This window comes from Zea mays, chromosome 8 (assembly GCF_902167145.1).
Source record: "Zea mays cultivar B73 chromosome 8, Zm-B73-REFERENCE-NAM-5.0, whole genome shotgun sequence".
NCBI lineage: Eukaryota > Viridiplantae > Streptophyta > Magnoliopsida > Poales > Poaceae > Zea > Zea mays.
This window is the reverse complement of record NC_050103.1, coordinates 108,920,625-108,946,833: the sequence shown is the minus strand read 5'-3', so window position 1 is coordinate 108,946,833 and position 26,209 is coordinate 108,920,625. Positions and strand designations below refer to the sequence as shown.

At 42.6% G+C, this 26,209-nt stretch overlaps 1 protein-coding gene across 1 annotated transcript; it reads right to left on the bottom strand.

Annotated features, from left to right (window-relative positions):
• Positions 1–4,840: 4,840 nt before the first annotated feature.
• LOC103635674 (SBP-transcription factor 11) lies at positions 4,841–24,320 on the bottom strand. Its single transcript, XM_008658070.2, has 10 exons — positions 22,999–24,320; positions 20,919–21,091; positions 19,447–19,700; positions 19,232–19,306; positions 19,051–19,158; positions 16,751–16,868; positions 15,913–16,048; positions 13,133–13,307; positions 10,071–10,631; positions 4,841–5,405 (listed from the first exon to the last, which is right to left on the bottom strand). Exons 1-10 carry the CDS (start codon positions 24,306–24,308, stop codon positions 5,106–5,108), a joined length of 3,210 nt encoding a protein of 1,069 aa, XP_008656292.2. The 5' UTR covers positions 24,309–24,320; the 3' UTR covers positions 4,841–5,105.
• Positions 24,321–26,209: the final 1,889 nt, after the last annotated feature.

Genomic DNA, 26,209 nt, shown 5'->3' with positions numbered 1-26,209 from the left:
CTGTGCCTTTTGGGACCTTGAATGACTCAGACAACTTAGCCCATAGCTTATTGCGGGTGTCTTCATCTAAATCCTTCCATTTTTGAAGTGTGATTGGCACTATATCTCTAACAGTAGACCCGCAGGAATTTTGAAACTTTGTAACCACGTCAAGTGGTTCTTCAGGAAACCCCTCTGCATTTAGTTTTGTTACATACATACTGCACCTTCTTTCATCTGACTGGGACCTCGTCGCCCTCGTTTCCGCTTATGTGGGCATCGGAGCATCCTCCGTGTTTCGTGTAGAACATGCATCCTCTTTCTTCTCTTCATTTGAAATCTATATATCGAAACAATTAATGGCCTTTCATATATGAACATTATTTTAGAATATAGTCGGCATATTTCTATTTACCTCTTCATCGTTGGGAATATAGTCGGCATCAAGCTCATCTGATGTTTTTTTCTTCCTTGGAGGTATAGGAGGACAAGGATTGTCGTCACTAGAACTATCCTCCCCGCTCCCTTCACCGGAGCTGCTCGTTGTCTGCCATTCAAGTTTGGTCGCGTCTTCATCAACTCTATTAGACGCACCGATGCAGACCACATCCATCCTAGTAGGTACCTAGTGCACAACTAGTTCTATCAATAAGGGGGTCGACCGAGGATATACTGTTAGTCTGATATACTGGTTCCATCAATAAAGGAACTTGGAAAAAAGGTGATTCAAAAGAAATCGAGCCCAAACCCGCCTCTGTGTCCCTCCTTTCCTCCCCAAACAGGAAGGCAGAATGTCTAGTAACTGTGAGGTCCCAGAGTCTTTACTGCCTACGAAGGACTAAATTCCAGAGCAGGATCGGGTCGGGAAGCACGGAGCAGATAGAAGTGCACTTTCCAATGTAGTTAGACAGAGAAGGCATGGCTGTAATGTTATAATGCTGAAGGACCCCAAGAAGAGATTATGGCCTGTCGTTTACCACCACTGCCCGTTATTTGTGGGCTTCACCGAGGGCTGGAAACATTTGGTGGCAGCAAACGACCTTCGGACTGGGGACGTCCGCGAGCTTGTTAAGGGGCCAGACGATGGTGAGCCGGTGTACTCTGTTCGGATGTGTGGTCACAAAATTTAAAGCCGCCCCGGCTTCATCTGTGCGCTTCTCTTATCTTATGTGGGCTGCTAAGTGCTCTTAGCAGCCCACCTAAGAGAAGAGAAGCGCACACATGAAGCCGGGGCATGTCAAAGTGCCCACAGGTTTCTCATCCAATATCAGCAAACTAGTCAGGATGAAGGACTTGTCTCTATTTGGCTACAACTCTCATGACTGCCATGTGATGATGACGATGTTCCTCCCAATTGCGGTAAGAGCCCTCGAAACAGAGCATGTCAAAGTTGTCATCACACGCTTGTGTTACTTTTTCAATGCGGTTTCACAAAAAGTAATAGCTTTAGAAGACTTGGACTATCTAAAGGCATACATCATCGAGACTATGTGCAAGCTTGAAATGTGTTTTTCTCCATCATTTTTTGATATGCAAGTACACCTAATCATACATCTCGTGGATCAGATAAAAATATTAGGGCCACTATATTTACATCATATGTTTTAGTTGGAGCGATACCTGGGAGTATTAAAAGGTTATGTGAGAAATCGCGCTCACCCAGAGGGTTCAATCATGGAGGGATACACTACAGAAGAAGTGATTGAGAGCTGTATAGATTACATCAGTGACGGAACAATGATAGGTGTGCTTGTACCTAAACATGAGGGTAAACTATGTGGGAGAGGGAGAATGGACAGGAAAACTTTTCGCGTTGAGGATTACAAGCTAGTACATTGTGCTCATGGTAGTGTACTACAACATCTCACGATAGTCGAGCCTTACATAGAGGAACACCTGGATGAGCTTCGTAAAAAAAATCAGAACCGCACAGAGGACTGGATCATGAGGTAGCACAAACATCGTTTCAGCGAATGGTTAATGGACAAAAACATCCCATTCAGAAACTCTTTGGAAGAGAAAACAATGAAGAATTTGGCTTCTGGGCCATCGTGTTTTGTGACATCATGGCAAGCATATGACATGAATGGGTACACATTCTACACTAAATCAAAAGACATGAAAAATATTGCACAAAATAGCGGTATTCGTATCGATGCTTTTGACCTACATGGACAGAAGACCACATATTTTGGATTCATAGAGGAAATATGGGAACTTGATATGTCCCAAGCATGAAAATACCCTTATTTAAGTGCCAATGGGTACAACATCCCGTGGGGGTGATAGTGGATAACTACGGACTCACACTGGTAGACTTAAAGAAAGTAGGATATAAAGATGACCCGTGGGTTCTCGCCGAATGTGTTGCACAAGTGTTTTATGTACTCGATCCAGCAGATGAGAAGATGCATGTAGTTATTTCTGGAAAGCAAAAAATTGTTAGAGTTGAGAATGTGGGAGACGGAGATGAGGAATACAATAAGTATGAAGAGATGTTCGTCTTTAACGGTCCAGAGAGAATCAAGCGTGTGGAAAAGAAAATTGATAAGAACTTAAAGCCATACATGCGGAAAAATGGTAGTTCATGAAAAATTGTATGAATCAAATTGTATTTGTTATCATGTATGATCGACTATGCATTGTGGTTGTCAATTAATTTAAAATCTCTCTAGTTATCTATGTGTGCTATTAAAATTCATTTAAATTGTATTTACATATTTCTGTTAAAAATTAAATATTAATTCATTTAAATTGTATTTGCATATTTCTGTTAAAAATTAAAATATTAATTCATTTAAATTGTATTTTCATATTTATGTTAAAAATTAAAATATTAATATGGTAATCAAATCACAATCACAGACGGTTTTTCATTAGGGTCCGTTTGTGAAAAGAATAGAGCACCACAGACGGTACTAAACAAAAACCGCTTGTGATACTAATACATACAGGTGGTTCGAATAGCCTGGAACATCCTAGCCGGTTTTCTAACCGAACCGTCTGTGATGTAAAAAACCTACCAATTATATAGAGCCAAATTGTACTAGTAAGTCTTAATTCGCCCGCTGGCCATTAATGCAAGTATTTAGAGAGACATGCGGTGCACAAAGGACCGATCTCCTGCTTCGTAATTTAAAATTTGAACCCACAGAGAAATACCATTGCTCTTTGTCAAAATCATAGGATCATAATCCAGAGAACCAAACTTAACATGATTGTTTGAATTAACCTCATTCGATCCAGAAGCTCTGATCTTGATAGCAGCTTTAGCAGGAGTAGCTGAAAGTCACGTACGATGTGGGACAGGAGGAGAAACCGATAATAATTTCTTAGCAAACCAAATCGAATTCCCGAGACCAGACAATGAAGAAATCCGAGCCTTTTCTTTCTTGCTACGAACAATAATCCAGTCAGCTTCTTCCTCTTTGAGCCATAAAGCATATTCACATCTCCAATTTGGACCACCATTGCACCAAAGAGGAAAATAAACATCAAAGCTATGGGTGATGGCTCTTCGGAGCGAAAGAACCAAGAAACCAACTTTTTTGTTAGCCACAGAGAAATGAAAATGACGGTAAGATTCTTCATGAACATGAAAACCAGCAAGGGAACCCTCTAGAACAGCTTGAAGGGCCAAACTGACTGAATGCTCCGAGAGTTTAAAAGTAAATCTTCGAAAAACAACGATCAAATGGAACGAACCATCCACAGAAGAGTTGAAGGGTGGTGAGCTGAGCAATCAAACCTGCGAAGCACTTCTTTTTAAAAATCCAGACCTGAGGATGGGTCCAAATCGTTAGCATGCATAAGCGACCCATCCTCTAACTCGATCTCCGGCAGAGGGAAGAGCACGAAAAGGAGAGAGAAGAAAGAGAGAAAAGGTGGCAGAAGAAAGAAGAGGGACTTAGAGGGAGGAAGAGATCAGAAAGGAGCCTAAGACCAACGGGAACCCGGGGCTAAGGCGAGAAGGAAGCCGTAGACGGAGGGGATGGCGGCGGTGAAGGGCGGGCGACGGAGAGGGAGCCGACGAAAGTGGAGAGACGAGCGGGGACGAGCCATCGTTAGATGCGATCACTGAACACTGATCAGGTTGATAGTAATGTTGTTATTATTAAGACTTTTCGCATGCTGCAAAGCCCTTCTCGTTGTTTTCTTTTTCTGAAGCATAGCAAAATATGTGACATTAACTCATATAACACTGAAGCAGATCCTTGAAGAAAATAAAACACTATTGATCCAGGAAAACTGAAGTACCACGCAAATAATTAAAACAGTAAAAAATGTTGTTAAAGAAACTATGATACAGATTCTGGGAGCAGGGAGCTCTCAGACTCTCATGCATCAAGAAACAAGTGAGTAGTAAGTAATACTGGATTTCTTATGCCAAATTTGGCATAAGAAAACAGAATTCTACTCTAGCAGATTTCTCTGAACAAAGGGTTCTGTGGCGAATAACAATCGAATAGTTGAGGCAATATTTACTAGGAATTGAATTTCATGTTCCAGGCTATGACGCGTTAGTAAATCGAGGTGGCTCGTCAGAACTCAGAAGGAAAGAAAGAATCGAGATAGACGAGCAGTCGATGTGCATCCCTATTCTTTGAGACCAAATCTTTAAGGGCTAGTTTGGAAGCCACATTTTTCCAAGGGATTTTCATTTTCCCAAGAGAAATTAGTTCATATTTCCTTAGGAAACTGAAAATCCCTTGGGAAAATATGGTTCCCAAACTAGCCCTAAATACTTTTTTTCCCGACGAGGCATAACATTCTCCACGGCGTATGCGTATGCCAGTAAAACCCGCAGCAGCGAGAACAGCACAATTGTATTGTATGCCAACAGTTCAGACGCACACCACCCTTTGCAGCAATGCAGCTATTTTCCATTAACTGATGCACTACATTAGAAGTTTACATGCCCAAACATTAGCAGGTCAGAGCTTCCGGCGCCTATACTTACAGTCTGAAAAAAACAAAAGATGCCAGTTTTGCACAGATGAAAAGCACCTGCGTGTTGGTTCCCTTACAAAAAAATCAGATACACAAGCTATGCCTTAACAAAGCGCAAATGATACAGACAGAGCAGAGCGGCACGGCAAAATAGAATATCTGATCTATAACATCAACTACGATGCGGAGTCACTCGACAAGTACCTCTTCACTGGAGCTGCAAGCACCCCTACCCCATGCGGATGGAAAAGAACAAGACAAGCTGTGAAACACAAAACAGCCGCAACCGCCACAGTCGTAACAAGTCGCATTCTCGTGGCACCACCAGGATAAGTAACAATCAGTGAGGGCTTAAGCCACCTAACAGTCGTATCAGGCTGGCAGCAGTGCCGGTGTGAGACATCTCTAGTCACAAGTGGCATAATTTCTTCCTCATCAGTTGAGTTCAATTTGTTATCCCCTCCAAAGTCAGTGTTCTACAGAGAGTTCCGAAACATAAATTAGTTAATATGGATACCACAAAAATGTAGAAGCTCAAAATGATAGCAGGATAATATAGCATGATATCAATACTTCCATGAAAGAAAGGTAGTCTCTGCCATCAGGGGGGCTGTTTGGTTCCTTTGGGTGGGCAAGGAAAGGTGGGGGGCGGCTTTTTGGTTCCCAACTCTATCTGCTTCCCAACAGAATCTAACTGCAGTGGTTCTAGCACTTAGGTGCCTAGCTACGGATCATAAATTGTCTGATTAATCAAACTCAAATGGTAAAACAGATATTGAGGCCAGGGGCAGGGCTACAGCACCGAGCTCGCCGATAGAATCGTTGAGAAAAATATAAACCTCAAAATCAGGCCTTGGAGAAAAATAAGAAAAGAAATCAAAATTCAATCTATTTTCAATCAATCCAGCACAGCACCCCTTGTCTAGTCCATCACCCTGTACCATTGTATGGCCCCGCCACTAATTGAGGTTACATACCCAACAAACAAATGCATCTGCATATGCTACCACATTATTTTTGTTCATGGCAGGTGTGTTTCGAGCATAAACAGCTGAAGCTTTTGAACAAAAGGTAAAGTCCTGTTTGGGACATGTTTTTCTGAAGAGCTTTTCTGATAATTTGGGTTTCTGGATAATCTAGTTGTCAAAACACAGAGGTCCAGAATCATGCTGCAAAGTTATCAGTTAGTTTGTTGTGTGGACACTCTTTCCTCCACTGATCTAGCGACCATAACACAGACACTCTTTCCTCCAAGAACTTTCTGAAGTCAAGACAATATGTGTGGACCCTTGGTTAGTGGCCGGAGATTTCATTCTGATCTGCAGTTTAGGTGACAAAAACAATTCTAATATCAATAGGAGGTGGCTTGATAATTTCAGAAATCTTATCAATGAATTGGAGCTCAAAGTTGTCACCTTGAAGGGAAGGAAATTTACCTGGTCAAGCCAGAGGGAAAATCCTACTCTTGTTAAATCAGATCATGTTTTTTGTTCAGCTAGTTGGGAGGATCTGTTTCCTGACCATGTTCTGTCCAGTTCTGCTTCAGAATCCTCTGACCACTGCCCGCTAATTCTCAAGTTGCATGAGGATTTCAAGGGAAAGTGCAGATTCCATTATGAAAGCTTTTGGGAGAAATTGCCCGGTTTCTTAGAGGAAGTGGCAGCCTCCTGGATTCAACCTACTCCTCCAGTATGTCCTTTGAAGAGATTCTCCCTAAAGCTAAGACGTTTGGCCAGAAAGTTAGTCATGGGGACAGAGGAAGGTTGGCAGTGTCAGAACCCAATTGGGGCTGGCAAGAGAGGTTTTACATAGGCTGGAAATGGCTCAGGACAGCAGGCTGTTGTCAGGAGATGAGTCTTGGCTGCTGCGAAAACTGAGACAGCACTCCTTGGTTCTCGCTTCCTTGGAAAGAACCATTGCTCGATTAAGATCCCAAGTCCATTATTTGAAGGAGGGTGATGCCAACACGTCTTTCTTTCATATGCAAGCTCTCTATCGTAGTAAGAAGAACCTCATATCTAATCTTCTGGTTGGGGATCAGTTGGTCTCCTCTCATGTTCAAATGGAGGAGGAATTACATGGGTACTATTCAAACCTTTGTGGTTCTGAGTTCCAAAGGCGTTTACGCTTAATTTAGCAGGTTGTCATAGAGCTCCCTTGGACTTATCGGTTCTTGATCTTCCTTTCTCCGAGAAAGAGGTTAGGGACACTATTGTATGTCTCCCTTCTGATAAAGCGCCTAGACCAGATGGTTTCACGGGTCGTTTCTATAGAACCTGTTGGCATTTAATTAAAGCTGATCTCATGGAGGCCCTTTATTTTCTTCATCAGGGGAATGCTCATCAGTTGGAGCTGCTAAATTCTGCCTATCTTACTCTGATTCCCAAAAAGGCGGATGCTTCTACTGCTGCTGATTATAGACCGATTAGCCTCATCCACAGTTTCGCTAAATTGATGACCAAAATTCTTGCTAATCGGTTGGCTCCCCATTTGCATCATCTGGTTGCAGCCAATTAGTGTGCTTTCGTGAGAGGGAGATCGATCCATGATAACTATATGTTAGTTGAACAATCGATCAAGGCGCTACACAGGAAGAGGCTTTCCAGTTTGTTTTTGAAATTAGATATTTCTAAAGCTTTCGATTCAGTGTCTTGGGCTTTTCTTCTCGAAGTATTGTCTCACCTTGGTTTTGGAATTAAATGACGTAATCTAATTTCCAATATTTTGTTTACTTCTTCCACTCAAGTTATGCTTAATGGTGTCCCTGGAAATATTATTATGCATCGTAGAGGACTCCGTCAAGGAGACCCTCTTTCCCATATGATGTTTGTCTTGGTGATGCCCTTAGCAGCCTCTTCAAATTGGCCGAGAATAGGGGTTTGTTACATGACTTAGATGATGCTAATGTCAGATGCAGACTCTCCATATATGCTGACGATGTGGTGCTGTTCGTAAGGCCACTTGAGGAAGATCTGAAATGTGTTCGCCTCATTCTGGACTGTTTTGGTGCAGCATCAGGCCTGGTGTCCAATATGCATAAAAGTTGTGTCGTTCCTATTGGTTGTGATGTGTCAGCTATGCAGGAAGGTTGCAGGACCCTTCGGTGTGCACCGGCTGCCTTCCCTTGCACTTATTTGGGACTTCCAGTATCAGATAAAAAGCTTAGGAGGAGTGATCTAATGATATGGGTTGACAAGATTGCTGATCGTCTACCAAATTGGAAAGCACACCTTCTTAACCTTGCTGGTCGCACAGCTCTTGTGCGATTGTGCTTTCGGCTATCCCGGTTTATCTTCTGATTGCAATGAATATTCCCAATTGGATGGTTAAATGATAAATCTATCGACAAAATTAGAAGAGGGTTTATTTGGAAGGGGAGGAAACAGGCTGATGGAGGTAGCTGTCTGGTTTCCTGGGATATTTGTTACAAGGCCTATTAATCTTGGAGGTTTGGGAATCCCTAATCTGCAGTCCATGAGCTGGGCTTTGCAATCAAAATGGTTATGGCTGGAAAAAATGGACCCAAACAGGCCTTGGCAGGGACTGAAGCTTCCTATACAACAGCATGTCAAGAATCTGTTTTCAGATTCTCTGATATCTATAGTTGGGAATGGCACTAGCACTCTGTTCTGGACCGATAGATGGCTAAATGGGACTGCAATCAGGGATTTTGCCCCTGAGGTGTTAGCCAAGGTGCGAAAAAGATCCTTATACTCAAGAACTGTGGCACAAGGCCTTGAAAATTGGCAGTGGGTTAGGGATATTAAAGCTCCTCTCTTGCTGGCTGGGCTGCAGCAGTACCTTCTATTATGGGATTCGGTGAGGGGAGTTGAACTATCCCATGTTCCTGATCAGCACAGGTGGAGGCATGAGACCTCAGGGATCTTCTCATCCAAATCTTGTTACAAGAGCTTATTCTCAGGTTCAACCACCTTTGAGCCATGGAAAAGGCTTTGGAAGACCTGGGTTCCTCCTAAATGCAAATTCTTCCTTTGGTTGGCTATGAGGAATAGGTGTTGGACCGCTGACAGGTTAGAAAAGAGAGGGTTACCTCATCCGGCTGTTTGTCCATTATGTGATCAACATCAAGAGACAATTCAGCACCTCCTAGCCTCATGCATCTTTACCCGTCAGTTTTGGTTAAGTATTTTATCTCCTTTCGGCTTGGGCTATCTTACTCCTGCTGTTGATGAACCCTCTTTCGTGGAGTGGTGGAGACGTCTGGTTCTTAGAGTGCCCAATTGCAGGAAAGAGGGGCTCAACAGTGTCATCATTTTGGGGGCGTGGTGTGTTTGGCTGCACCGCAACAAAATGATCTTCAATGGGGAACCCCCTTCCCTAGCCAATCTACAGAGAAGCTTCTTAGATGAATGTGCATGTTGGGTGATGGCTGGAGCAAAAAATCTAGGTTCTCTAGACCTAGCTAGAGCCTTGAATGTAGTTGGCTCTGCTCCCTAATGCTTAGTGAAGGAAGGAGAGAATGGGTATAATGTGTGGGGTGTATTGCATTGAGCCTCTAGGGAGAATATATAGGAGTACATGACTTGGAGGGCAAGAAGCCTATCCTAAAGATAAGAGAGGTTATCCTAGATATAAGGAAGGTTATCCAAGGATTACAATCAATCCTAAACCAACTATATTAGGAGTTGCCTTATATACTCTAACACTTAGGGCAGCTGTGGGGAGGGTTAGTCTAAGTGACTCTATAGACGGTTTTTTGTATTCTTGTTTTCCGACCTCCATGAGGATCTTGTATCTGGGTTTTCTTTAGACCTTTGTTTCTTCTTAATATATAATGAGGCGCAGTTCTCCTGCGCTTTTCGAGAAAAAAGGTCGGTATATGGAAATGTTTCATTGAAAGTTTCTAGTTACTTATACCCTTAGTAACCGGGAACTGGGAACTTGGCCACGTTCCTCGTTCCGGGAACGTGGGAACAATCTTGTTCCAGTAGTGTTAAATCCTAGTTTTTGTAGCGTTCCGCGTACCACGTTCCCGTTCCTCGATCCCATCGATCCGGGAACCTGGTTACTAAGCTTATACCATTCATAAAAATCAAAAAACGATGCACCGAAGGTGAAGAATCAGCCTATTTTACATTTTTAATTATCACAAAAAATCTTTCCAACATAATAGCACTTACTTCACTAGCAAATGGCACTGAGGCGCCTAAGTTTGGCTGATTTGGAGAAGTAACAATAATGCCTCTTGTTTCAATCTGTGTTTTCTCGTCATGGTTAGCTCTACGATCAGCAATATTCCGAGCATGGCTTACATATCCAAGAAATGCTGTTACATGATCTTCCAACCTCCCCCTTTCCAAGTTTGAAAGAACCTCTGAACCCATGATGCTGTCCATTGACTTCACGATTATCTCCAGAACATTGATGAAATCATTCTGTATCAAAAACTTCAACATGCATATCCATCTCTGTATATTTGTTGAACTCAGCACACTTTTAAATTCGTCAGGAGTAGGCTTTCTGATAAGCCATCCAATGTCGATCAGGAATCCAGACATCACAGAACTACAAAGTTTCCGGTGCTCATGAGGATCAGAAGAAGCACTGAGTAACTCACCAAGTACATTATTTTCACTGTAAGAACCACAAAGAGCATCATGTATCCTCTCTAGTTCAGAACACAACTGTTTGCTTCCAAAAAGGATAGGAACAAAATTTGATAACCCAAACATGTTTTCAACCTGCAAAAAAAGAATCCATACAATCTAAACATTAAAAGTTCAACCATATACTGCAAACATAATTTATTAGACTGACAGTGGATCATCATCATGTAAACCAGATAAATAAAAAACTCGATCTGCGGGAGGGAGGGGAATGACAGCCCCCGGGCATTATATTAAGAAGACCTTCTTACGCAGGTCGAGAAAACCTCCGAACCCCCCATACACAGTGGCACCGTAGCCATGTGAGAACGACCGGACCCGAGCCTTAGACTTGTGCTTTAGTGTGGGACACACGAGGGGATTTTTTTTAACCGCATCCTGAAATTCGCTCCCACGGAGAGTCGAACCCCACCACCCCGGACCTGAGGAGTGCTACTCAAACCATCTAACCAACCCAGCTAGCCCTTTCGCTGTAACCAGATAAATGGTAATTGCTGAAACATTGTTAGTTGAAACTATGGAACGACAAAGTATTAGCTTTTCCGGTAAAAAAAACAAAGTATTAGCTTCTCGCTTGTGCACTAGACAGTTAGAAACAGAATGAATCAGTCTCGTACCTTTTTCCTGACGTTTGGATATAAGGATGATGCAAGACAAACAAATTTCTCAATGAAATAACGTAACAAGTAAACGTTGTTGTGAGGTCCTCTTCGAATTATGTATTCTGAAGTGTTCTACTATGAAATTTTTTACACAAACCTCCACTAGAGTACCTATCAAACCACTGGAATTCACCATATTTACTGCAATTGTTTCAGAAAATCCAAACTACACACCTCTGACTTAGGGTGTGTTTGGTTGAGTAGAGAAGAATGGAGTGGCTCCATTCCTATTTTTTGGATGTTTGGTTTTCAACAAAAGAGAAGTGGAGCGGCTCTTGAAATCTCCATATGAAAATTTAACATAAACAGTTGGAATGCTCCCACTCCAAAAAAAACGACCGGATGCGAGCGCTCCCCTCTACACTCATGGCTCTCCAACCAAACAAAGAACGGAGCGGCTCCGCTCTATTCTACTCTTCAACCAAACAAATGGAACAGGTCTGTTTTATTTACCAAATGCAGAATAGAACGGATTTTTTGGCGCGAGGGGGGGGCGTAGAACCTCTGTTGCACACCCATCCCCACCCAAAATTCTAATTAGTGAACCCACCCCACATGAATGTAATCAGATCTGTTGTTCGGTCCCTTCTTCTAACCCATACGGCCAACTCATCTGCAATGATTCAAAACTCGCTGCTGCCACCGTCATCGTCCAAACCGTCCGTGCCAAAACACAGACCATCCGGACACAGGCGCTAGCCAGCGGCGACGAGGTGGATCCCATTGATCCCTTTATTTTTTTGGTACATCTGGTGGCTTACCCACCAGAAAGGACAACAGCAAGAATGCAGCCTCAGAGTTCACCAACAAGCCATGTAAAGAATCAATGTCACCTCTCCCTTTCTCTGTTTTTAGTACGACCAAAATCTTGTTGGAAATATTTTGGAGTCGAAATTGATAGAACATTTTGTTATGAGTAATGGAGATGTCCACCCTATACCTGACGCCTCCATTTTTCTCATTCCATGCCGCTGCCGCCGACAATGCCGTTGTGCGAGATCACCGATGCGTTCCACAACCACCAGTGCGTCGAGGAGTCACTCATCTACTTCCCCAACCGAGAAGCACTTCTTCAAGCTGGATCAGCTCCCCAACCCGGCGGTGCATCTACGGCTTGCTAGAGTTGGGAGCAAAGGATGACCCACGTGTGCGGCAATGCGCGTCTCGCACCCATTCCAATTCACATATGTAGTAGACCTAATCCGCCCCAACCCGCAAGTTCATAAAACACATGTCCACCGATCCAAACTAACCCCATATTCGAACCCAACCCATAAAACCCACTTTGACCTGCCCTGTTAGCAGCCCTACTATGAAATTGTGTCAACTGTCTCAACTTAATTTAACAATTATTCTTTGTGAATAGCTTAAATTTAAGATTAATCAGGTTAATCAGTACACTTCTATTGTAAAAGCTAAATCTACCTGGCACATGTTAGTATTATATAGAAAAAATGGCAAAGAAAAATCTTGAATTAATTGTCATGTTCCAATGCACACTTTGTATTTTATCATTAACTTGGGTTCCTTTTGAGTTCACCTTTTCTTTGCATCAGTCTAAGGCACACTTTGTGAAGGTGGTACCGTGGTAACCAAAAGTACAAGTGGAGAAAATCTGACTCCACACGAAATGCCAAACACATCAATCCATCTCTTAACATTGTAGTTTCTTTTAGGTCTAGGAACATGTAGACCAAAACTCTGCAACAAGCAGAAATGCAAGCTTACTAGAAATAAAGAGACAGACAGATAGTAACAAAGCAATCCCACAAGCAAGCCTGACTTGAAACTAGACTAAAAGCAATGGATGGAGAAAACATTTAAAAGAACTCATTAACCTATAATGTAAAATAGGATGCTCCAGAAAGTTAAATGATAAAATTGGTCAAAATTGCCGATGAAAACAATACTTACTTCCACAAATGCAGGTCCATAAATATCTGGTCTTGATTGAGTGATGTGAATTCGGAAAATTTCATGTTGAGAATCAGGAATAAAATCACCACTCTCAAAACCATCAAAGGTATCATGAGATGGTAAACGGTAGCAATCATGCTTCAAATAGTCTCCACCAAAAGACAGAAGTGACCTATCATGAAACATAATTCAATCAATTCTTCATCCTTCATACCCACAATTCAAGCAGACAGCTGCCACTTCTATACAGGAAAAGATCACAGATTGATTCACTTCATACAGACTAGCAAACATGTCCATGTGTATCAACTTTGCACAAGTTCCATAGTTGGTTATAAAAACAAATTCAACAATAAAAATATATGGTGAATAAAGTATATCGGCACTTGTTTTATTAAAAGAAATCAAATCTTTTTTGCTAATTGCAGATTGAGTATAACCACATCCAATATAACACATTACATGTAGGTATTAAGTAAAGCCAGACTACAACATAGTTGCGTAGAAGCCAAATATAAGCATCATTCCAACTTCATGGATTAACTATATGATTCGGACAAGAGAAGACAGGCTACTGCTGGTAATTTTGGAATCAAAAGGGTGACATTATGCATCTTACATCTCACAGGAATACATGTTGTGCTAAATCTCGAACATTCATTTGCTACAAACTTTGGGATGAAACTTGTTTGAGGAAAAGCAAATAGCAACACATCTATTCCATAGGGCCCAAAAAGCAAAAGTACATGAGGTAACTTTACAAAGAGAACCCTAAACTCTGGAGAAAATACACTAGAAGAAGAGGAACTATATATACACTAACCACCTCTCAAACTCATAACGGATCAACAACACTGAGTTTGGAGAGAAGGAAGCTATGTTGAGCTCTAGTATGGGCCTTGGTAAGCAAATCAGCAAGCTACAACTCTGAAGGCACATACTGATGGGGATCCACATGATATTGAACTGCACACCGAACATAGAAATAGTCCATATCAATGTGTTTACTGAGTCTGATGCTTTACTGGATCCTGAGCACTCTGGAGATGAGTAGCTCTTCTGAAGGTATGGACGTCGTGCTGCTGTTCTCTGTTCTTCACTCTTCTTTGTTCTCTGCTCTCTCTCTCCCTCAGACTTAAGAGATGCTTGGTGGTGGACGAGTTGCTGCTGTTGACCGATCTTTGGTTTCTTCCAAACTTTGAGTCCGAAGAAAATGATGAGCTTTGGAGTCCGAAGAAAACTAGGGTCGACTAATCGCCCTAATCGTCGCCCTAATCACGATTAGTCGGCTGATCGCCCAGGCGAGTCAATCAGCCGATCATGCAATCTGAAAGCACTGATTGAGACACACGCGAAGCATGGTGAACCACTCTCGGAAGTTGGTGCTATCGAAGGTGACGAAGGGAAGTGGCACAAAAGGGGTGGAACGAGAAGCCATGTTGAGTGGGATTGGGAGGACGAAGGTGCGGCTAGGAGGAAAAGCTTAAAGGAAGAGGGCACAACGAGGGCGGGGGGCGAGCGCACAGACAGGCAGGCGTGGCGACGTGAGCTAGCAGGGGGCGACTGGCCGGCGCTGGGCTGGGAGGCAGAAGGGCCACAGGCAGCGGGCGCGGCTAGAGGGTTGGCGGTGCGGCCTGTTGGTGACGGCCGGCAAGCGGAAGAGCGTGCAGTGGGTGGCGCTGCAGGCAGTCACGCGACAACCGACAAGGGCGGGCGGCGACGCTCCAGGCGAGCACGTGGCGGCGCGCGCGGGTGGAAGCCGCGGCCGGTGGCGACGGCGGGTGGCAGGAACCCTAGCTCAGTACCATGTTAGAGAAGCAAAAAAGAAGCACATCTATTCCATAGGACCCAAAGGGCAAAAGTACATGAGGCAACTTTACAGAGGAAACTCTAGAGAAAACACACTAGAAGAGGAACTGTATATATACACTAACAAAAGTCATGAAAAGAACAAACATTAAACTTTTGGCAATTACTTGTTCTATCCTATGACGAAAATACTAATTTCTAGACATTTTGTGCATGAAATATTTTTTGAACAAACGCAGGAGAGTTGTGTGTCATTTCATAAAGAAAAAAATACAAAGAAGGGCAGGCCAAGACTTGCTGGCCCCAATTACAGACCGCAGCTAAGGACAGCGCGCCACACACAAGGTAGAGAACGACCACTAACTTCACCGAATTACGGTGGAGTCCCCAAGGGGAGCTGACGCAGCAGGAGGTCTTGGAGGTAGAGCACGAGCCGCTGTCCTCTGCTTTCTAGCTTTCTTTGAGATTAGGGGGATCAAATTTGCATGAAATATGACCGAATGAAATAAATTGAGCATTGAAGTTATTTAGCACTCAAACTCATTTAAGTGTTTCTTCAACTTGATCAGAATAGAGTGAAGTCCAAGAGTGTTCTTGTAAAATTTGGTCAACTACACATGGTTATTGAAACAATATTTTTGATTTTGCAACCTACTAAACAGGACAAGTTTACCTTTGGCGCATTCATAGATATTTCGGTTTGAAAATGAAATAGCAATAAAATAAAATCACATAAGTCAAAACCATGAATATGTCACAAGTGTTAGATTATTGTATCCTGTTTGTATCATGTAGGTGTTATGGACTTTGGCCTAGCCCATGTAACTTTGTTTTCTAATATATGCAATACTCAACCCACTAGTAAAAGTTCTGCATAAAACAAGGTTGTCCAACACCCAAGCTATTTTGTAGGGGTTCAACAGATACAGTGGCTTATTGTTTCGTATGGATTACAACAGAGCTTGTACCTGAAGTTCGGTTGGTCAAGAGAACTTCCATAAAGGATAAGATTGACAGGTTTCCCTGCTTCAAACCATGTTGGATGAACATAATCAATCCTTGGAGCTTGTATATCTAATCTGGTACTCATCAATGTTGTTTCATCTTATGTGCAACCGATAAAAAAACAGATTGTTAGTTAGGTATTTATTTCATGATAATAATGAAAGTGCAATAAGCTACTGAATTTAGCTATACAAGCTCTCCCATCAATTAAGGATTTAAGGTTCAGCATGAGATGATTAGTTTTGTGAGAACAATAATGTACTGGTCAGTATAGGTCACAAGGAGTCTTGCATCCAATAGTTCCAGAAAAAATACATTGTAGTCGTGAGATAAATAATCAGTTGTGTTGGATGGCAAGGCATCTGATCAAGTACTACCGTACTACCACAGATAAGATGCAAAAAAAATGTTTTTCCATATGCACAATTAGAAATTGCTAAGATAGCATATATTTACAATAATATACTATGCATGTCAGGACAGAACACATGGAGCTTTGCATCCAAATATAGGAAAGTAAATCAGCTACCTAGTAATGTGAAATAAGTGAAGTGACAATTCTTATGTGCTGAGAAAAGGTTTTTCAGCTAGGTCTTTGCACAGATAGTAAGCAAGGAACATTAATTTTCATAGGTATAACTGAAGATGGAACTTCTTGTGATAGCCCTGAGCCTATGATTGATCCAAGGCAATGAATATTCACATGTACAAACACAGTAATTCATGTACCATGTAGAATCGATATAGTTAATAGCACAAATTATTATGTCCTGGCATTGTAACAAGTTGCTGCAGACACACCTTTTAGTACTTGAAATAACATGTTATTGACATGAATGAAGAAGGCCCCTTTACCCAACAAAAGACTGTTTGGGGAATTTACCAAGTTTCTGAGAAGATCTGCTGCATCATCTGATAACTGTAAAAAATGTGCAAATTATTAGCAACACAGGGTATTTGTCACGATGCAATCATAAGTTGTTAAAATACAAGTGAAAAAAGAAAATAAAAACTGCAAATCATCTCCAGTGAGAGTTCATTTACAAAATTAGCACATCAATGGGAAAAAGTCTGGGAAATACTTGTCCATGGTTTGAAGACTATAATAGGTGTTTCGTTTTTAAAGGTAAAGAAGGGACACAAAAAAACAAAATTCTGTTCGGAACTTCAGCTTGGTGCCTCCCCTTCTACTTCAACAATAGTTTGTTCATTAAATTCCGCCCGTTTTGGGGACACCAAAACTCGGCAACTCCACTGCACCCATTGAGAAACCTATTTTCCACTTTGCATGGTGGCCGCTATTTTGATTGAGCAATTGAAGCCATTGTCTTCCCCTACTGCCAAATGCTGTTAGTTTAAGCATTTTAAAACAGATGGGAAAATATTAGAATTTTTCGATTGATGGTTTGGATATAAAGATAAAAGTGAATAGAGCTTGAAGTAAATTTTCATTAGTACAAATGACAGAGTTCTTTGTAGTATAATTAACTACCTATTACAGTCACTTTCGTTTACACAGTTCTCTATCTATTGCTTCAGCCTCCAAATAAATAAGCAAATAGAATGGTTACCAGGATTTTGGAATTGCCAAGTTTGAATTTTAACCTACTTGCTGTCAGTTGAAGTTTTTGGTGTATACTTCTCATGAGCTAAGGGTCATAGATATCTTGTGACAAAAACAGTACAAGTTTACTTTGGATTTTCTTAATAATTATCACCAGTTTGATACCCTATTACCACTACCATAGCACAGCATGATCGGCTTAAGCTGAGCTTGCCTAGCAACACAAGTCGCAAGGAGAGTCTAGCCTACCTCTGGAAAGCAAGGAAAGTAAGCTGGAGGGTTTGACAGCAAGCTGTATTAATGCAGAACAACTTATTCAGCTCTCGGGAGCTTGCAAGGATTTTCTTTGTTTAAGCAAGAGATGTCCAGTACATTAAAAAAACAAGATATGCCTAGCACTACCAGTGAAAGTTGTTGCTGTTATAAACACCAGAAATACTTTTTGAAAACACTCCAACCTATAGGCTCTAAATAAACATTAACAATGGATGTACGATTGATCCCAGGAACATATACTTTAAACAAACCAATCAACAGTGAACATATGACAACTGATAAATGATGATTGGAAAACTTCAGTGAGAATAGTAATATATATCCATAATTCCATATGCAGTACAAACAAAGTAATAAAGATAGAAAGAATACTTCCATTCTGATTTCTGCATGGCATGCTATGCTACTAAATTCACAAAAATAAATGGAACAATGGAATTTTTTGCAGCAAATATATACTCCCTCCGTTCACAAAAGGATGCAACTATAGGATCTGTGGCAGTCAAATTAGCTTAATTTTCACCGAGTTTGTAATAAATGGTATTAAAACTTATGTCTCCCAAGACTCCAACTAGGTTTACTATGAAAATATATTTCATAATCAATTTAATGATACTTACTTTGAATTACAAATGTTAGTATTTTTATAACTTCAAATCATTTGACTCCTCGAAAAGTGAGAATTGCATCCTTTTGTGATCATATGTAGTACTTCACTTTTCAAGTTGCTCATTAAAACATGTATGTTATTAGTCAGAAGTGGCAGGTGATGCTAGCACACATGTAGTAGTACATTTGTAATCTATCTGAAATGCGGCTACTATTACAGATTTAAACTCGGACGGGGAGGGAAAGACCGTCCTCCCGGTATTATATTAAGAAGAGACTGAAACATGGTCCCGACCGAGAAAATCCCCGAACCCTGGCCCCCCATCACTAGCGGGGCATCACCGCCCACTCTGCAACGGCCCAACCGGAGGATGGCACGCGGGACGTAACCCAGGAGCAGACGCAACATAGCGAGGGGATTTTTTTAACCAAGCCAGAAATTCACCCCTGAGGGGGATCGAACTCATGACCTGGAGGTGCTACTCGGGAGCCTTAACCATTACGCTAGAGGCCCTTTCGCTACTATTACAGATTTATAGCTAGCCGTTCATAATCGATACATGGTAAAGGAGAATAATACAAAACTATTCAGCATCTGTTCATTTGGTTTGAAAAGATAACTGTTGTATAATATAAAAAAAACATGGCATACCTTGTCCCACATATGCTGTGGCATTGCAATAAATACAGTTAAAATAATACAACCCGGACGAATGTAGCCCTCCAATTCAACAGGCATGCTACCCAACCATTCGAAGATCTGCACATTCACATATAGCATCCCTTTAAAATAATATGGTTCTATGTTAAATGAACTTAGAGCAAGACTATACCTGGTGTCGTAGTCGTCGAGGAAATTCTGCAGGATTCCAATCATACAACTTGAATGAGATGCGCCCTGTTGGACACTAGAATGGACAGTATAACATTACTACAACCATTAGAGTGGAAGGGATAAAAAATTCCATCAACCTAAACAGATTGCAACTGCAAAATCGTACATATTATAAAAATAAACAACTTCATGAGAACAAAGAAAAGGTCCTACCGAGGATGAATATGCACTCTTGGTGTCATGCATTGGGGAATTGGCAAGTTTTATGCTTTCCTGCTTTGCACCAATGCAGGCTTCAACAGAAGCTGCAAAGGTAACTACACTTTTACTTTGGTCATTTTGCAAACAAGGTTGTGTACAGGTTGGTGAACTAAGCACATCTTCAGATCCCACAGGTGTTTCTCTGTCCATCACCTTGTTGCTAAGAACAGTCTCAAGAATCTCACTGGTTATGCCTTCCATGTTCTCTGCACAAAATTAACAAGTCAACAAAGATATCATACACTGGACAACACAAACTGCACTTGAATGGTCATGTTAAACTACATTATAATAGGTTGTTTACTCAAATAAGAATATAAGACCGTAGATGAACCGACACTACCATTATATGTACCCTAACCAAATCATAAGTATTGACTATTGAGTTACATTGGACTAAGGAAACACATGTTAACCAAATACTTGAATCCTAGCTAATAAAATATTATATAAACAGTGAAGTCATTTTCATAGGAAGTAAAATACGCTAACCATATCTTTGCAAAGTATTAACATGGAAAGATTACTTTCCATTTTCTACTTATTTCAAATAGTAAGGTGTTGCTGTTACTGTTATCCTTAAAATAGAGAATATTCTGTTGTGGGCTTGTGGCAAACCTATACTTAAAAATGGGACATGTATTTGTAACCTATTGATAGGTAAACAGACATGAAATGTTCTTTTTTTCAATGTGCATGTATAATCAGATAAACATATATTGAAATGTTTTACTTTCAAGTGGGTATCTTATTGTACCACTGCTGTGTTGTTTTCTCTGTATTCTCATCTGCACTATTGACCTCTCTTGGTCCTCCTTCAATATAATAGGCAGCTCTCCTGCTGTTCTTTTAAGAAAAAACTAATACCCACAATATTCCTAAGGCAGTACGTCGAGACGTGTAGACTAGGCCCCTTCCTACCACCTAGGCACTTAAGTAAGGCAGTAAGGTTGGGCCAGGCAATGATGTAAATTATATTCTTCAAACAATTTGGGCCATCACTACCAAAGCCATCACTCTAGAATCTAGATTGGGCACCGGCGCCAACTCTATCTGAAACAATTGCCACTGTAGTTGACTGGAGGGCTGCACCAACCATCACCACCAGAGCCAGCAGAGATGCTAGTGGAGTAGAGGCTGCTGTACCAGGCACTTCTCATGCCCTCCTGCTCCTCTCTTTGTATGTGAAACTCTCGTCAAATTCCCTCTTTCTCACTGATTTCAGTAATGTGACACACCTTGCTGCCTAGGCGACACCTTAAAAACCATCAATGGCTGAACCGATGATAAGTTGATAATAATCACGCTAAACACTAAATAGGTAAAAAATAACTCATTGTGAACACAAAGTGTATTCTTTCGCCTTTTACTAAATAAAATAACTTTTTTTCTTAGCAAATTTGAATAAAATTGAAGGGTATCACCTTCTCTAAGTTCATCGCTGCCACTAACATCTGCTGGCATATCCAATGGTTCATCAATTTCTTTATCTAATGTTCCTTTGGAATCAGGTTTTCTTCGTCTTCTTTTGTTGTGACGCTCCAACTTTCTTCTACAACTCCTTTTATCTTCATCGAAATCTAGTAATACATGGAACCTGAAATGAAAATACATTTTCAAGAGGAAGCTAAGACACAAGTTTATTACAGCACGCCATAATTCAAATTATAGCGAGGACAATTTTATCAAAATCAACAGTTCAACTACCACTATGTAAACTGATCCAAATTTCCAAAAAACATCAAATGCTCAAAACAGGTCCTGTGGATATTCATTGGAAGTTGTGGCACTGGACGCCATCACAGTAACCCATATACTGGAAAAGCAACATTGTCAGGCGGAAATAGTTTAGTTAAGGAGACCATTTATTATGGTTTAGTCTGTTTCAGAAAAGTTTGGATATCAATAGTTTATACTCTATACGGAGCCTGGAATCCAATATGTTAGAATCGGTTAGTTTGTTGAGAGGATCCTCTCTAAAAGTAGAGTGGACCAATCTCAGGGAGAAACAAACAGCACCTGTATATAGATTGCTCTCTCCCAACATGTCATTGCGCCTTCCCAGAACACACATATATAAACAGTTACTTGATTTGTTGTTTGCAGCACGCCACTTCATGGAAGTGATGTTCCCAAGGGGTGTACCTTCTAGGTATGTGAATTAGTTATGGCCTTTTGGGTTTCATCTCTCCCTGCACACCTATTTTGAATCCTACCTCTTTCTCTGTTTAGAGAATGCCACATCATGAAAGTAAGGCCATAAAGGTATACCAATTTAGTTTGTGAATCGGATACAGGACTTGCAAACCTGGTAGTTTGTTAATTATGGTTTCCAATATTATAATGCCTGCTCCAATCCAAATATATTCATCTTGCCCTACTCACACAGTCACACGTGTACAATACAAGTTCATAAACAACTTCAAGGAACCTTTTTGCCTCCTTTGTGTTTTGGCCTATTAAAATCCACCCTAACTAATGGAGTATACATGCCACCAACCATAATGACTATGACTAATGTACAGTTCATCAGTCATACCCCTTGTCTCTTGGTTTCCTTTTTTATTTTGTTCAATTTGGGTTCACTAGCCCCAGCCAAACAGGAGTGTATAACAGCAACTGGGTGTACAGAGAATCAAATCTTGCAGTCCACAGGAATGTGTCGTGGACTAATAACTCCTTTAGGGCTATTTCATGTTGTTACTGTAACCACACACTCTATCTAGTATCTTACTGTCTTCTTCCATAACTATTACTCAATCGTGTTCTAATTCCAACACAAGGCTAAGAATAAACACGCATAACACTGCAAAGTAGTTAATCCAATGGCATATCTGCATTGCTATCTGTTTGTTAAGTGACCCAACATCCTTGAGTCAACACCAGACACCAAAAGAATAAGCAGCAAAGTACACCATCACTTTTCATAATTAACAAGAATGAACCATGAGTTTCATCAGTGAATACTGCACAATATTTTGGTTACATCTTTGTCAGCCACGTGGACATGTAGCAGTAACTAATTTGGCTTAGTAGATTTATTGACTATATGGATGCATGCTGAGAAATGTATATTCTGCTATGATGCATCGTTAAGGGAAAAAAAACTAACACCAAGACAAACCATGTAAAGTAAAGACTTGTTATAAAATTGCACCACAACAAGATACTCCCCTAAGGAAAGACTCAGAAGAAAAAAGAAAAGTTAGCATTGTACCATAATGTCATGATGCAACCTAACTGATAGGAGCATAAAAAATCCACGAAATTCTAGTAAAAAGAAAGCCTCTGGAAAACGCGAAGTTTGTACTTAACATTGGATTAAATCCAAACATCACGTATGAATTCTGAGTCACTTTTGGATAAAAAGGAAAGGCAATCAAACAATAACAAACGAATTTTAAACTGATACGAATGTGCCGAGCATACTTGTCTATCCTACTGATACGAATCTGTTTCATGCCGATTAATAAAACAGTTAGGAGTGGAGAAACTAGAGCTTACTTGCCGCACTGCTGGCAGTAGCGCTTCTGGACACCATCGAGCATGACAGTAGCAGCGTGCGCGCAGCGCAGACACACACGGTGCCGGCGATGGTACCCTTTCAGCTCCCGTATGTCCGCCTCACAGCCAGGCACTTGGCACTTCATCTCCGCCACCGCCGCGCGGACAGTTCCTCCGGCAGTACCTGCAGCTTCCGCTTTGCCACGGCGACCAGCAGTCTTAGTCTTCTTCCGCGCGCCAGCAAGGAACTCCGTCGCCACGTCCTCCACCTCGGCAGCGGCGACCATCTCGTCCACCTCGGGGCACGCGCATGGGACTATCCCCGCGAGATAGTTCGGGCACACCAGCCGCGGGTCCCGCTTCCTGACGCGGCGCCCGATCCCCTGAACCCGAAGAGGGGGCGGCGGAAGCACTGGCCCCGGTTCCGGCTCCGGCTCCGGCTCCTCCTCCACCGACTGCGGAAGCGGGGGCGAGGCGGGGAGCAGTGCCGTGGCGGCCTCGGTGGGGTCGGATGCTGCTATGCCGGCGGCGTCATCCCAGGGGAGGATGAGGGAGTCGTCATCCTGGACGACGAAGTCGAGGAGATTGCCCCAGTCCCAGATAGGCTCGCCGGCATCCGCCGAGCCGCCACCGCCGGAATCGGGGGCGTCCATTTCCGGAGACAGACTAGCCCTAACCACCGCGCGCCCGCACGGCAGGATCAACTCCGGCGATTTGGGAACCCTCACGATTCCGCGGGGGGAGGCAGGAAGGGAGGGACTCGCGGTCGCGGGGTGGAGCGAATGGAATTGGTCCTGGCGTCCCCAGTCACAGCAGGTAGGCGAAGCCATTCCTCTTAGGTCACTGACGTGCGGGGCCAGGCTCAGGCCGGCCTCGCACGTCAGTGACCCGACAGAGGATCCGGCCGGGCAGGTAGGTGGGCGGCGCTGGACAACCGGGGCTGCCCCGCGCGTGCTCGCTGACGAGAGGGCCACCCCAGACCAGTGTGGGGTTGTTGGCTGCGGGTGCAGTGGGAAGATTGGTTGGTCCGATTGGCGAATCTTGACGCCACAGCAACATACGGATGGGGCCCATGCGTCAGTGCGGACGCCGTCGTCTTGTTTGTTGTCGTCGGGGTGGGGCCCGTGCGGTGGATCTGACCGTAGTGCCTGAACTGAAGTCCTGAACGGGACGCCGGCGGCCGGCGGCGCTTGGCCCGTGGATGGTGGGATGGGATGGCGATCTCTGGGCTGGGAAGCGGACGGTCGTAGCAGGGCGATGGCGCCGGGCTGGGTCCTGCACTCCTGCTGGCGGCTGGCGCGTGCCATCATGTCGACATGCGACGCGACTAGAGGACGACGTGCATCTCGGGGTCGACATCCATTTTTTTTGCCAACCACTGCTGTTCGGTAGGCGGTAGCCAACGGACAACCGCGAGTCGCGAGTGGGCAACTCGACATGATTCTCTTCTTTTCTTTCGTATCATTTCCTTTCTTTCCTTTTTGGAGCCCTCAAGGCCTCAATGGTCTTTCTTGAGTTTTTTTAGATCCTCTTTCGTCTTTCCTGTGAGTTGACTCTGCCCCGGTGAACGGTGAGGCTGCGTGCAATGTATGCACAATGGACCGAAGATAGGAAAAAGAATTAGTGCTCTAATGTACTCCCTCCGTTATAAAATATTGTTGGTTATAGTTTCTTTTTTCTATCTACCTTTAAATGGATGATAATAAATATAAATATACATACAAATTACATTTATATATTAATTAATGAACGTATGTTTAATCTAAAATAAATTATATTTTGGGATGTATGGAGCATATCTAAGTGGATATAAACTTTATATATATCTAAAAATCAAAATATTTTATAATTTAGAATAGGAATACTAACTTATTCCATTTTAAAATGTATATTCCATTTTAAAAAATGTTTTTATGTTTGATTATATTTATAAAAAATATCATTATTTCTATCTCTAAATGTATTTAAAATAAAAATATATATTATTAATAATCTAATGATATTTATTACATTTTTAGTATATTTCTACAACTCTAATAAACTTCAAATTTTGATTCCAAAAGCTGTGGAGGGCTAGTATATAGCCTAGTCTTTTGGGAATTTTTTCTCGGTATACCAGCACCAGGCTGATGCGCACGAGTGCAATTAATGTCAAGTACTAGTAAGATATGCATTCAGTTTTTTTGCAACATATTAGGACATTTAGGATACTATCGTCCAAGTGATTACTGAATACTTGTGTGCTGTGGTGTGTAGCTTTAAATTAGCTTGCAAGCTAATTGCTACCTTATGTGGTAAGTGATGTAGGTACAGATCATTCATTTGGATAGGTTTATGTTAGGATTGTAGATGGGAAAAAGAGACAGAGAGTTTAACGTGGAAAAAACTTCCTTGATGTGAAAGAGAGAAAAAAACACGAGAAAAACATATCTATTTGTCGGCGTTTCGACCCCGGGGTCCCTGAACCGACGAGTAAATTATCGCCGCGTGTCCCAGCCCAGATGGGTCGGCGCGAGACGGATCACGGAGGGGGAAAACAGGGAGACGGGCGTAAAGGGGAAACCCGCGGCCTTCGTGTTTGTCCCGCGCCTAGGTCGGGTGCGCTTGCAGTAGGGGGTTACAAGCGTCCGCGCGGGAGGGAGCGAGAGGCCTGCACGCGTCGTCCCGTCCTCTCCACGCGGCCAACCTTCTCGTACGAGAGCCCTGGACCTTCCTTTTATAGGCGTAAGGAGAGGGTCCAGGTGTACAATGGGGGATGTAGCAGTGTGCTAACGTGTCTAGCAGAGAGGAGCTAGCTCCCTAAGTACATGCCGTCGTGGCAGCCGGAGAGGTTTTGGCACCCTGTTCGTGTGATGTTGTGGTCGTCGGAGGAGCGCTGGAGCCTTGCGGAAGGACAGCTGTCGGGGCTGTCGAGTCCTTGCTGACGTCTCCTTGCTTCCGTAAGGGGTTGAGCGCCGCCGTCGTCATGGAGCACGCGGGGTGCCATCATTATCTGTTTACCGGGGCGAGCCAGATGGGACGCCGGTCTTGTTCCCCGTAGCCAGAGCTAGCTAGGGGTAGGGTAATGATGGCCCCTCCTGTGACGTGGTCGGTCCGAGCCCTGGGGTCGGGCGAGGCGGAGTTCGTCGTCTTCTGGGGCCGAGGCCGAGTCCGAGCCCTGGGGTCGGGCGAGGCGGAGTTCGTCGTCTTCCGGGGCCGAGGCCGAGTCCGA

Bases quoted from the DNA above. Each gene is read 5' to 3' on its own strand.
- LOC103635674 (XM_008658070.2), bottom strand. From the start codon at position 24,308: ATGATGGCACGCGCCAGCCGCCAGCAGGAGTGCAGGACCCAGCCCGGC. The intron at 21,092-22,998 runs GTAAGCTCTAGT...TTTTCATTTCAG, and splicing joins TACTGCCAGCAGTGCGGCAA to GTTCCATGTATTACTAGATT. The intron at 16,049-16,750 runs GTGTGTCTGCAG...GTTGCACATAAG, and splicing joins GTTATTTCAAGTACTAAAAG to ATGAAACAACATTGATGAGT.